At 47.3% G+C, this 14,004-nt stretch overlaps 1 protein-coding gene across 7 annotated transcripts in view; it reads left to right on the forward strand.

Moving 5' to 3' along the window:
• The window catches only part of LOC140725186 (transmembrane protein 151B), a 52,551-nt gene that overhangs the window by 35,572 nt on the left and 2,975 nt on the right, over positions 1-14,004 (forward strand). For 3 of the 7 annotated variants that reach the window (XR_012098290.1, XR_012098291.1, XR_012098292.1), the window contains exon 1: positions 13,734-13,947. The exons of 1 other annotated variant lie outside the window; for it this stretch is intronic. Coding sequence is in view for 2 of the 6 variants with exons in the window: in XM_073040310.1 (XP_072896411.1) it covers positions 2,639-4,060 (1,422 nt within the window). In the remaining 4 variants the exon portion in view is untranslated. Of the gene's footprint in view, positions 1-2,638; positions 4,858-13,733; positions 13,948-14,004 lie in introns of those variants that run through there. 3 more of the 7 variants (XM_073040310.1, XM_073040311.1, XR_012098294.1) reach the window with 3 other exon arrangements.

A 14,004-nucleotide genomic window follows, 5' to 3' on the forward strand; every position in this document is an offset into this window, starting at 1 on the left:
ACTAAAAATGCAATCATTTCAATGCATTGAATGCAACAAATCCAACATGCTGTCAACAGGCAAATGGCCACCTTCTCTTTGGGACCAAGGTTTGTTAGATGCGGATACTTTTGCTATTCTAAAGTTCTTCAGGGGTCAAGAATGAGAAATTTTGCTAAGCGATTTTATTAAGTTTTACAAGAATGAAGAATGAGCAAGAGGAGCAGAGAGAACAAAGAACAAAGTTCAAAGTATATTTATTATCGATGTATACCATATACAACCATGAGCTTCGTCTCCTTACAGCCAGCCACAAATCAAAAACTAATAGAACCCATTAAAAAAGACCATCAAACACCCAACATGCAGAAAAAAAAAGTGTAGACAATAAAAGTAAGCAAATACCATTCAGAACTGAAGTTCACAAAAGTGAACCCACAGCCACAGAACCGATTGAGGAGCCCGTTAACTGCAGGTCGCAGTATCAGTTCAGCGCAGAGATGAGTAAACCTCACAAAGCAGCAAGCAGAACCAGTCCGTTAACACGATGTTTTACAGCACGGGCAACCTGGGTTCAATTCCCAGCCCTGTCTTTAAGGGGCTTGCACGTTCTCACCGTGACCATGTGGGTTTCCTCCTGATGCTCCGATTCCTGGCCACAGTCCAAAGACGTACTGGTTGGTAGGTTAATTGGTCACTGTAAATTGACCAGTGATTAGGCTAGGGTTAAATCAGGGGATTGTTGGGTGGTGAGGCTCGAAGGGTCAGAAGGGCCTATTCCACACTGGATCTCAATAAATAAATAAATCCCATACTCAGACAAGAGATAACAATAATCCAGAAACAACAAGTAACCAATAAAATAGCCAGATTCAAGTCATGTGACACTTGTTACAGAAGCTTCTAGAAAAATACAGAAGCAACCGAATCATAACTGCTGGAAAAGTCACTGAACAATTATAATGCATATAGATGATAATATAAAAAATACAAGCAAGCGTAGGGAAGTTAAACTGCAAGGAAAATATTCAACAGGTTACACATGGCAGGAAGAGTTTTATGCATTCCTATCCTCGAGAGTCAGTGCTTGCTGCCGTTGAGATTCCCAGAACATGATTAAAGAAATATCCTGACTGATGCGTGGGCAGCGTTCTCACTAGGGAGCTCATGTCCACATCAGCCATCATAGCCCTTGGAACAGACAGCGGACAGAATCTAATTACATACCAGCTCTAGTTCCTGAGCCAGACCTCAACCCCAAGCTGGACCACTCACATCATTTTCCTCCCATGTCTCCTCTTGTTAGCGAATGTCTGGAGTTCAGAGACCCTGCAAAGGTGTGGGATTTCCTGGGACTACCTTGGCAAACCAGAATGTACAACAGTACAGCACAGAAACGAGCCCTTTGTCCCACAATATCGTGCTGAATTAATTAAGCTGGTAACTAATGCCTGGCCAAACTAATCCTTTCTGCCTACACATTGCACATGTGTAAGGAACTTGGTGATCATAATACCTTTCAGTCTGTGTGGCTGACAAGGAATGAGTGTGGCAAGACTCTTGTTCTCACAGGGATGCCTCATTCTAGAGTAGCCTGCATGAGTTGGTGTTTTTTTTTAATTCATCCATTCATTATGGGCCATATCGTGTGACATGGGCAAACATGATCTTTGACCATGATTGTTTTTGGCAAATTTCTCTACAGAAGTGCTTTGCCATCACCTCTTTCTGAGCAGTGTCTTTACAAGACGGGTAAACCCAGTCATTATCAATACTCTTCAGAGATTGTCTGCCTGGCGTCAGTGAACTTGTGATATGCACCAGCTGCTCCTACAACCCTCTACCTCCTCCTCTCATGACTTCATGTGACCCTGATCCAGGGGCTACACCTTGCCCAAGGGTGACCTGCAGACTAGCAGAGAGAAGGGTCGCCTTACACCTCCTGTGGTAGAGACGTGTCTCCACTCCATTACCTGGGGTTCTCTAATAGGGAACCCGAACCAACCAGAGGTTTCCAGCTTTGACTTCATCCTGTCAGCAGACTGTGAGGGATGATCAGAGGAAGTGTATCGCTGAATCTAACTATTATCTATTTCTCTCTCCACAGATGCTGCCTAGCTTACTGAGTGATTCCGGCAGTATTTTGTATTTCTAATTCTGCACGTGATGTCGGATTGCAAATTCAGAATGCCCATGACCATGTGTTGTCAGGCTTAGGGCAAACAATTTGGATTCAGTGCTTAGGGCCTTGTTAACGCTACCTTTGTGACTAAGTGTGTAATGTTCCCGGGAAATGGGCCACCCGCAAAGTTAGGGTAACAACCAACAAATCAAACAGGGCCATCACCTGGCCTGTGGGAGATTTTAATGGAATGACTTCACAATGTAGCAGACCTTGCAAAGTCTGAAATTCTGTGGTACGGTGGGTTACTGGGGTGAATAAAATGAAGATCATGTGGAGAGACAGGAGATAAAATGAGGGTACTGACTTTAGAGGGCTCTCTATGGTTGGAGAACAGATGGAGTTCAGAGATAAAATGCATTTCCCTAAATGCCCTAGGAAATAGGATGTGGGCTTGAGGTGGTACATGTCCTGCTCCCAACCACCTTAATAATTCTCCATTTCTTGTCTCCACTTGCTTCCTGGATGGACCACAAGCAGCAGATGCCAACCAAGCAGTCGCTGAGTACGTCTGTGTGCAGGGAGTCACACTGGAAGTGTCTGATCCTCTCGCTCCTAATGTATGGCTGCCTGGGTGCTGTGGCCTGGTGCCAGCTAACTCGGGTCACCAAGCTCAGCTTTGACAGCTCCCTGAAGGGCAAATCCATGATCTACCATGACAGCCCCTGCTCCAACGGTTACGTGTACATCCCACTGGCCTTCCTGGCGATGCTCTACATGGTCTACCTGGTGGAGTGCTGGCACTGCCACGCCCGCAGCGAGCTGCAGTACAAGGCGGACATCGACAGTGTGTACGAGCGCATCGGCCGCATGCAGCGGGCCACCCCCTGCATCTGGTGGAAGGCCATCAGCTACCACTTCGTCCGCCGCACCCGCCAGGTCACCCGCTACCGCAACGGCGACGCCTACACCACCACCCAGGTCTACCACGAGCGGGTCAACACGCACGTGGCCGAGGCCGAGTTCGAGTACGGCCGCTGCGGTGTGCGCGACGTCTCCAAGCAGCTGCTGGGCCTGGAGCGCCACCCGGCCACCCGGCTCCGCTTCACCAAGTGCTTCAGCTTCGCCAACACCGAGTCGGAGAACTGCTACCTGAACCAGCGGGCGCACTTCTTCAGCGAGGTGGAGGGGCTGGACGATTACATGGAGGCCCGCGAGGGCATGCAGCTTAAGAATGTGGACTTCAAGGACTACATGATGGTGTACGCCAATCCCGACCGCCTGCCCTGGTACATCACCCACTATGCCTTCTGGGCGGCCGGCCTACTGATGCTGTCATGGCCCCTCCGGGTCCTGGTCGAGTACCAGACTGCCTACGTGCATTACCACGTGGAGAAGCTCTTCGGCCTGGAATACACGGCGGCGGCGGCCACTCCGAGTGACGAGGTGGGACTGTGCTCGCCCGTGGCCCGGGTGGGCACGGTGGACAGCACCGAGCTGGAGTGGCACATCCGTAGCAACCGCCAGCTCATCCCCAGCTACTCGGAGGCCGTGCTGATGGACCTGGCCTCGCTCTCCATCTGCAACGGCTACTCGACCTGCGGCATCGTGCGCACCGACTGCGACGGCCGCTCCAGCAGCTCCTCCATCTTCTCCCGCAACGTGGGCCGCAGCCACTCACGCTTCTCGCTGGACACCAGCCGCTTCTCGCTGTGCCGGGTGCACGGTTCCGGCCGCACGGGCCTGTGGCGGAGCCGCAGCAGCAACCTCAACGAGCGCTCCCGCGATGACCAGTGCCGCTCCTACTCCAGCCAGCTGGCCATCAGCGACAGCCCACCCAACTACCACGACGCCCGCTTCTTTCCCGTGCTCATTGTCCACCGTTCCTGCCAGGGCCGGGACGGGGACGGGCACAGGTACTATATCCGACGGAACTCCTGCCTGGAAACATCCTTGTGACACCCCCCCGCCCCCGCGCTTGGTCCTATCCAGATACACCTCCCACTCCTCATCTCTGTAACCTCCTGTACCTTTGTCCTCTGGGATCACAGCACTTCTCCCGTTCTCTTCTGCTTGAGCTCCCAAGTTCTGGGATCTTCTCTCCAAACCTCTCTTCACCACGTTCCTCCCAATTTCACGGTCACCTCCCCTCCTGTCTACAAACCCTCTCATATTCAATATGTGCTATGTTGTTTACCAGCACAAGCCGAGAAAAATTTCTCCCCCTCCCCCAGCAGTGACCCCCCGCGGGGTTGGTCAGTGCCAGATTTGTGGTTTGTGCCCCCTCGTGGTTAGGGTTCTACCACAGATTTAAACCCCCAAATGAGCGACAAGCCTGGGAGAACATCTTGAATTTCTTTCAGAAGTAGTCAAATGCTAACTCCCAAAAGGTTGCAGCAGGAGTTTTCTGGTTAAAATCGTTTCAGCAATACCCGGGGGAAGAGAAGGATAAGCTCATTTGCAGACTTGTTGTACGTGTGTTACTACAGTCAGAGGAACTGAGAGATTTGGTCTAAGTGGACGGACAACTTGCAAGACTCAACCACATACGTTCAAACAAGCAGTCTGCTTTTGGTTTGACTTTAATGTACATCCTGCCAAACATCCTGGCTCTGGACACTCAATCTGAAGTGTGGGTGGTGTAAAACTGAACACAGATAAGCTAATGATGTCTCTCATTTGTTCTTTCTCATGTTGATTGTTGAAGATAGATTGAGAGCAGCCACTTTTGCACATTGTTCCTTCATCTGTTTATGTGGCTTTGGAGGGTGGGGGAGGGGGTTGGGGGGGAAGGGAATTGTCACACTATTATAATGTTCCACTGTCCACCATTGTAATGCGTGCATTGAAGCACTGGTTTAACGTGGTGTGGTTTCATCCTATATGAATGGGGATTACAGCTCACTCACAATACCACAAGAGCAAGAAATCATAAGGGAAGACCTCACACAAAAGACCTCTCCAATCAGCAATTCCACTTAATTAAGCACTGGTCTGGAAAAGATTCAAAGGTCTGCCTCAAACATCAAGAGCTCAATTTCATTGAGACCTCTGTTTTAAACCTTCGATGTGTGGGCTTGTCACTCTTCCACTCCTGAGTTCACCTGACTCCTGGCTCTAGAGCTTGTGGCAAAGTTGAACGCATTAGTGGGGTTCAATTGGTAAATTTTCAACTATTAAATAAGGTTGGCATCTGCTTATAAATTGGGCATAGATTTGAAAAGGAAACAATTTCCTGGGCTTTGGTGTTGTCCCACAGAGGGTAGAGCTCATGGGATGGATTATTAGAGATGATATGGTGAAGCAACTGGTCTTCCTCTCGATTCTAATTTTCTTTGATCTGCTGTAAATATTCTTTGCACAGGACAGGAGCGGTATGGTGAGCAATGGCCCAGGTGCAGGTCAATGGGAGCAGGCAGAGTAATAGTTCAACATGGACTAGATGGGCCAAAGGGCCTGTTTCTGTGCTGTGGTGTTCTATGACTCTATGACAAGCAGAAAACTAGAAATCACTAGAGCTGGGGTTAACTCACTGTTCGGATTTCTGTAAGGAATATTTAAGGAATCAATGTGCACTTGGCGTGCAGATGCATAGCTTGAGAATCTCCTTCTGAATCTGTTCCAGGGATGGAACGGGAGGTGACAGAACAGTTAACAACTTTACAATACTGAGCAAGTTTGTGGTATATCCTTTTAACTGCATTAATAGAGCTATTGTTCATTCACACAAGCTAAACGTCCTTACTAACCAGTTGTTTTCTTCTGGGTGGGGTGGTTGTGAAGTTGAGTGAGGTATTGGCGCTGCAGATACCCGCAGGAGATTTGAGGGAGGGTGAGTAAAATATTAACTGGGTTTCCCATTGCCTTGCTCGGGAGTCATGAACAGTTGAGCCTGGGGTCTCCTGGAATTATCAATTAAGCTTTTGGGAGCAAACTGTGGAGGGACGTGTTCTTCACTCTGTGCACCAACTCATTAAGGAGTGGCTACGGTCAGGAAGCAGCGGCCTCTAGATGAGGACCAGGGACTTCGGGAGGAAGTTCTGGCAGACATTCTGGTGCTGCATTAGTGCAATCAGATGTCTTTTGCATGCAACATAAACCTGATTTGTATATAAACGATGACAGGGCACTGTTTTGGAAACAAGATTGAAGCCCTTATGTTACTGCAATAGATAATTAGCCCTCACCCGGCATTGCCCCAAGACGTATTTTCCTTTCATTACTTATTGTGGAATGCTGCTGTGCACAGGTTAGAGTTTCTTATATTAAAGCAGTCATTTTTTTTGACAGTCTCTATGAAAAAAAGTTGGTATAAAATGTTCCTGTACCAGGGCCAGTACATTGGCTAGACTTGGTTTCATCTGGAGATCAGCCAGTGCACCCTGTAGTGCAATGGATTAAATAGCTATGTGTAAAACTACCCTTCATAACCTTATCTGGTTGATTCAGTGGGAGTGAAATAGAGTCATTCAGTTATAAAGCATAGAAACAAGACCTTGTCCCAATTCATCATTACTAACCAAGTTGTCTTCATGAGCTAGTCCAACATGCCTGTGTTTGTCCCATTATTCCTATAAACCTTTTATGTCCATGTACAGTACTGTGCATAAGTCTTAGGCACCCTAGACTTTTTTATATTGGGAGATCTCAACCTGGAGTTCATGGATCCCTCAGTTAATAATAGGGAGTCCATGGCATAGAAAAGGTCGGGAACCCTTGTTTTATATGGTGACAGATAGTATTGCCTCCACAGAACCCTGATCTCAACAACATTGTGGCTCTATGGGATTACCTGGAGAGACAGAAGCAAACGAGACGACCAAAGTTTGCAGAAGAACTCCAAGATGCTTGGAACAGCCTACCAGCTGATTTGTTAATAGAATTGCACAACAATATATCTAAGAGAATCAATGCAGTTTTAAAGCAAAAGGGTCACACCAAATATTTAGGTTTTTTCTTACTGTTCACTGCTCTTTATAATTTTTTTTTTGGTATTTAGAAACTTTTCCTTTCAATATGTTTGAAAGCATCTTCGCTTTACAGAATTTTTTACATGTGCCCATGACTTTTGCACAGTACTGTACCTGTCTAAATGTCTGGGTACACATCCCAATAGCTTCTTCTAGCAGCTCATTCCACATGCCTTCTTACTCTCTGTGAGTAACTTACACCTCAGGTTTCTTTCAAATCTTTCCCTTCCCACAATAAAACAGTGCCCTCGAGGTTTTGACTCTCCTACCCTGGAGAAAAAGACTGTCACTATTCACCTTATGCGTGCCTCTTTAAGGCAACCCTCCCAGCTTCCTACGCTCCAGGGGTATAAAGTCCCAGCCTCAATTTCTCTAATAACTCAAGCCCTCCAGTCCCAGTAGCATCTTAAAGTTGTGGTAGCATTAGCCTTGGAAGGAATGAAGGGGAAATCATATAGACGGAGTAAAGGGAGCTTTTGCTCTGCATCTCACCATGTGGACTCAAGAGGACGAAAATAAAAGACCTAGAGTTATGACCTACAGTAATATACTAATAAGATAGTGCTAACTGGTCAAAATCAATGCATTCTCTTTGAATACCTAGCATTGTTTACTGAAATGAGTGGCATATTCAGCCACTTCAGAGAGCAGTTGGTGGATCTGGGGGTACATAAATAGTGGAATCCTTTTAACTTCATTTTTAACAGAAGTCTGGTAGTCCCTTAGTAACTATCAGTGATGCAAGGTCTATTCAATCCCAGATCTATTTATTTATGACTTGAGTTTAATTCTGCAGCTGTTGGGTTGGGATTTATACTTAATTCAACAAATCAATAGTTCAGGCGACTGATATTAGTTCCAATGTCTGATGTCAATCTAGTAACCAATCACTGGTTGCCCATAAGGCCATAGATAGAGGACCAGAATTAAGCCATTTGGCCCATCAAGTCTGCTGTGCCATTCAATCATGGCTAACTTTGTTTACAACCCCATTCTCCTGCCTTCTCTCTGTTATCCTTAGCCATATTCCAATCAAGAACCTATCAATCTCTGCCTTAAGTACACCCATGACTTAGCCTCCATAGCCCTCTATGCCAAGGAATTCCAGATTCATCATCCTCTAATTGAAAAAATTCCTCCTTGTTTCAGTTGTAAAGAGACATCCCTTTATTCTAAGGCCGTGTCCTCAGATCCTAGACTCTCCTACTACCAGAAACATCCTTTCCATATTGACTCCATCCAGGGCTTTCAATATCTGGGTTCAACACGAAGTTAAGAGTTAAATATCGGCCTTAAGACTAGTGTGAACTCCCCATCCCTGAAATGAAAAATGCCAAGGCACCTATACTGCTTACCTGATAACCCCTGAAATTCATAGCTCACATATGAAATGGCACCTCTGACTCTTTATACCATCCTAATTCTGTTCCTATGTCTTATGGTCTTATGATTTTGTGCTCAAGTGCCATATTCTGGAACACAAAAGCTCAATATCACAGGGAAGCTTCACACTAAATGCAGAGGGTGGGTTCCTTTGACTGGCTGGGCTTTAGTTTGCTCATGAGCTCCACAGCTGCTTATTGGCTGTTGGGCAAATGCTAACTGACATGGAGTGGGATTGATTGATGCTGGATGCAAGGGAAGGTTTCAGTGAATTTTTAGATTAAGCAGTAAAATACAACTGACATAGGGCCAGGAGCTTGACTCTCTGAGTTGGACCCTCAGGACCGTAATAATTGGACAAAGTCCCCTTAACTACACCCCGCCCTTGTCCTTGCAAATGTGTGGAGGTCAGACAAAAGCAGAATACAGCTGGTCTGCAATGGTGCTCGTAGTTGAAGAGGCTACACTCAGCCTCCAGCCCTGGTTCACGTTTTGGAACCACATTTCCCACGGGGCAAACAGCACTCCAGCAAGGAATTTGATCTCTGGGAAGTGATTTGCAAGCAAATTGAGAAATGTTAACCTGCTGTATCTAAAGTCTGTATGGTTGGCAGATAGAAACAAAGATTTTTCAGTCCCATTCTAAATCTTTGAAGTTACGAGGAGTGAGTTCTACACCCCACCGCCTTCCCCTTCTTCCTCTGCCGTGAGCTGACCTTGGCCAATATGGCCTGTCTACACTTGCAGACCCCGAATATCTTTGACTGTTAACACTGTGGAACATTCAACTGGGACTAACTATGCAAAACAAAAACCTTGCCACACACGTTCCCGGAAAGTCCCAGATGTCAGAAGTAGGACTGAGGAGGCAGAGTGATGCTGGAGCATCCAAACGCTTTGTGTCTCGTGTTTGTCCGCAGCGTGGACTAGCAGTCCATGACTAAATGCCCCTGGCTGGTGGGTCTATTGTCTTCCTGCTCAACCCCTCCACACTCCCTCACCCTTTGGCGTATGACTGTCACTTTCTTACTCTGCTACTGTTGGAATAAAAAATGTTTGAAATAAAACTCTTAACTTGCCTCTCATCTGTGAGTCACCATCATGCAGAGAGGGTTGGGAAAGTGGAGGATTCCCTATTTTGTATGGCTGTCCTGCAGGCAAGGGTGTTAAAGAGAAATAACTAGAAAGAAAACCAGTTTCTTCCACTGACTTTTATGATACATTTACCTAGAAGCAGGTAGGCTATGATGTTTATAGACGAAAATAAGGAAGGTGGGGTGTGGAAGAAGGTGGTTTGCTGGTCAAAGAGATAGAGGGGTAGGAGACGGGATGGCTATAAGGAGAAGAGATGGTGACGAGACCAGGAGAAAGTGGGAGCCAGGGAGGAAAGCATGAGGGGGACCCCAGTGAGGAGAATGTGGGATTTCAGGAAGGCGGGGGTGCTGGGGAGTGTTCAGCGAGGGATGGCAGAGCTAAAAAGTGTAGCTGGTCATTGGGAAAGGGTCACTGGGGGTGGGGATGGTCAGAGAGGCAAAGGTTGGGATTGCCAGTAGAAGTGTGACCAAGTGGAGAGTGTGGGCTACGACCAATGGGGAGAAGGTGGGTGTGACCAAGTGGAGAGTGTGGGCTACGACCAATGGGGAGAAGGTGGGTGTGACCAAGTGGAGAGTGTGGGCTACGACCAATGGGGAGAAGGTGGGTGTGACCAAGTGGAGAGTGTGGGCTACGACCAATGGGGAGAAGGTGGGTGTGACCAAGTGGAGAGTGTGGGCTACGACCAATGGGGAGAAGGTGGGTGTGACCAAGTGGAGAGTGTGGGCTACGACCAATGGGGAGAAGGTGGGTGTGACCAAGTGGAGAGTGTGGGCTACGACCAATGGGGAGAAGGTGGGTGTGACCAAGTGGAGAGTGTGGGCTATGACCAATGGGGAGAAGGTGGGTGTGACCAAGTGGAGAGTGTGGGCTACGACCAATGGGGAGAAGGTGGGTGTGACCAAGTGGAGAGTGTGGGCTACGACCAATGGGGAGAAGGTGGGTGTGACCAAGTGGAGAGTGTGGGCTACGACCAATGGGGAGAAGGTGGGTGTGACCAAGTGGAGAGTGTGGGCTACGACCAATGGGGAGAAGGTGGGTGTGACCAAGTGGAGAGTGTGGGCTATGATCAATGGGGAGAAGGTAGGTGTGACCAAGTGGAGAGTGTGGGCTACGACCAATGGGGAGAAGGTGGGTATGACCAAGTGGAGAGTGTGGGCTATGACCAATGGGGAGAAGGTAGGTGTGACCAAGTGGAAAGGTAGCAGTATGGCCAATGGGGAGAAAGTAAAGATGGGCAATAGGATTAGAGCCTGGCAGTGAGGAGAGAATGGGGAGAGGGGCCCAGTGGATGACAAGGGTAGGAATGGGGCACTGGGAGAGAATAGGTGATCAAAGGAAAGAGTTATATCCAATGGGAGAGGGTTGAAATGGTCTGAAGAATGGAACCAGTAGGTTTGAATAGAGATGGCCAGAGATGATTTTGTGGGTGACCTTGGGGAGAGATCAGAGGTGCAGGTAGGGTTGCAGTTTGGGGTGGATGGAATGCTTTGCAGACTTGCCATCTCTAAAGAGCCTGTGGAGAACTGGACTACAGGGCAGAATACAGCTGGGGCTGGAATAAATGGTCAGCGAAAGACAGCAGTGCCTTCAAGAATGCTAACCCATGTTAATACTTGCGACAGGGAAGGCCAGAGGCAGTAGGAAAATGAGAAAGGACGAGCCATAGCTGAGAGTTCCTGTTGGGGCTTTAAAATGTTGGAAATAACTGAATGGAGAGAGAGGAGTCAGAGACACTGTTTTGTTTCCCCCTACTGGGGAAGCCAAGAGGAGATGGGGCACAATGTAAACAACAGAACCAAGTCTTAACAAAGCTTTTTCTCTGATAAAGTTTGGTGGAAACCAAAAGACATCTCACCCGTTCTCCCACTTACAGATGGATCAATGCCTATAATCAAAGAGCCAAGAGACCAGCGGAGAAACATCCACCCTGCCGGTTCTTTGGAATATTCTCCTGTTTAAGTGCAGGAAGCTGACTCTATAGATGATTTTAAAAGGGAGTTGGTCAGAGACCAGAAGAAAAGGAGCAGTTATGAAGAAAAAAGATCTGGGATTAATCGTCTTACAAACAGCCATAACACAAACAATGCATTGGATGATTTCCTTCTGAGCTGTAATTTTTCTGATTCTAAAAACCAAATGTTGGGATGGATGGGCAGAAATTTGAAGACTAGAACTGATTCTCCTGATTTCTGTACCATTGTTCTGCGAATACAACGTTCCACACTAGTGATTCCGATATACCTGCCTCTCTCCTCAAACAAGAGTATTCCACCTTGGCTGAAGGGGCCCTTCACGTATTCCATTTTGGAAGTGTGATAGGATGCCCTTTGCCTCTACCCTTTTCTCTATCAGACTCAGTGGATGATCCTCCGCCAATTAGTGGGGGAATAGAACTGCTCTGAAAACAGGCATAGGCCGAAAAGGCCTTCTTCCACACCGTGACGAACTCAGCACTGCCAGGCAGCTTTTCCATGACGAGCTTTTATCAACCCCACATCCACAGAACCGTGGCTGACAAATAAGACATAGAATGAACTCAGCAGGTCTGGCAGCATCTGTGGAGGGAAAAGCGCAGTTAGCGTTTTAGACTGAGATTCTTCATCTGGATTGCTTCACCCAAAACATTGACTATAATTTCCCAATACAGATGCTGCCTCACCTGCTGCACTCTTCCAGCAAGTTGTTTGTTGCTCCAGACTCCAGCGTCCACAGTCTCTTGGGTCACGCACAGAATCTTCCCCTGGCAACACACAGGACACAGTCCTGTTGCGTAGTTTCAACCCGAAAAGGTGACAACTCCTTTCCTCCCACAGATGCTGCTTGACCTTCTGAGTTCTTCTAGTTGAGTGGTTGCTGCTTCAGCAAATACGACCTCTGCCTATTTGCTTTTCCCTTCTGCTGGAGCTCCATATACCTTCAAGAGATGAAATCGCAGTTTACCATTCAGTACACTCTATCCACTGCTCAAGGTGCTGTGTCTTCTTTTCAAACTGCTCTTACCTGAGACCTCCATTCCCTTTGTAAAACATAACCCCTGAGACCCTGTCACTTCAATTCTCCATCCCAGTTCCAGTCAGCCATCCAAGTTGACCTCCTGTATGTCATAATATGTGCTCGTAACGTTGGAACCCAAGCGCAGAGGAAAGACAAACTCCAATGTAGAGATGGCGACCAAAGTTTATTCCTAAGAATTCCAACAGAACATCGGTAGCTTGGCTGAGCAACACCATGGGACGTAACATTCCCACAACTAGGACCCCGCAATCAGCACTAACCAGGCTTCCACTTCAATGATACAAGTAACATGGAATCCCCGAGCCTGTCAAAATAAACTTAACAAGTTTATACGGGAGGCACCAGGAAACCACATTACAAAGAGCAAACCGTTCAAGAAAAAGATGAGGAACTCTAAGTGATTAACAATCCTCGTTAAACTACAGTTAACCAATTCAGGGGCTCTAAAACCCTCAGAGGCCAACACTGCCCAGATCCCCACATAGGCCCAAGGGCTCATTATCTCTGCACCACTTCCATGAAGCTGGATAGAAAGATTGCCAAGCTAATTAAGGAATAAGCGTAAGTGTAAGAAATTGCTGGAAATCTTGAGCGACACACACAAAATGATGGAGGGACTCAGCAAGTCTCAGCCCAAAACATCAGTGGTTTACTCCCCTCTATAGACGCTGCTAAGTTCCTCCAGCAACGTGTAAGGAATAAGCAGCCCGCGTTAGGGAGCGCAGGTGTGGAGGCAACTCATTATTCCTCTTGCGGTCCCTTGGGAACGTTAACAGGATCAAACTATCAGGAGCACGACAGCACGGTTGGACTGTTTGAGCCCAAAGGGAGTTTTTGCATGAAGGAACTGAAGTGAGAAAAACACCTGCACTGTAAGTCAAAATTATAATTCACAAAGGTTCTCTCTGATATTCATGATCCCTCCAAACAAAAGAAAGATTACTTCATTTTGTATTGTTAGGAGCTGGTTATGCACAGAGATTGTTATGTTTCCTATGCCTGAATGCCTTTGTTTAAATTGTTTTTTGATAGACTGATGATGTGAGTAGTGCTCTGCAAATGTTTATATATTCCCTTCCCCAACACTTTGCCATTTCTTCCCTGGAGCCCTTGGCTCTCCCACCCTTCCTTAAAATCCTCTCCACGTTGAAGATTCTTTGACTAAGCTCTTCTGCACCTTTGCTCCAGTCTGGTACCCAGGCCCAGTATTTGATAGGTTCCTACTTCATGTGGGGAGCGCAGTGGTGAGCACAACGCTTTTAAGCACAGGCTGCCCGAGTCCAGTTCCTGCCGCTGCCAGTAAGGCGCTGGTACACCTTCCTGGTGACTGCGTGCGTTTCCGTCGGCACCTTCGGTTTCCTCCCATAGTCCAAAGGCCTGCCGGTTAGTGGGTTAATTGCTCATTGTCTCGTGATTAGGCTGGGATTAATTCGGGGAATC

Source organism: Hemitrygon akajei, chromosome 3, assembly GCF_048418815.1.
Source record: "Hemitrygon akajei chromosome 3, sHemAka1.3, whole genome shotgun sequence".
NCBI classification, from domain to species: domain Eukaryota; kingdom Metazoa; phylum Chordata; class Chondrichthyes; order Myliobatiformes; family Dasyatidae; genus Hemitrygon; species Hemitrygon akajei.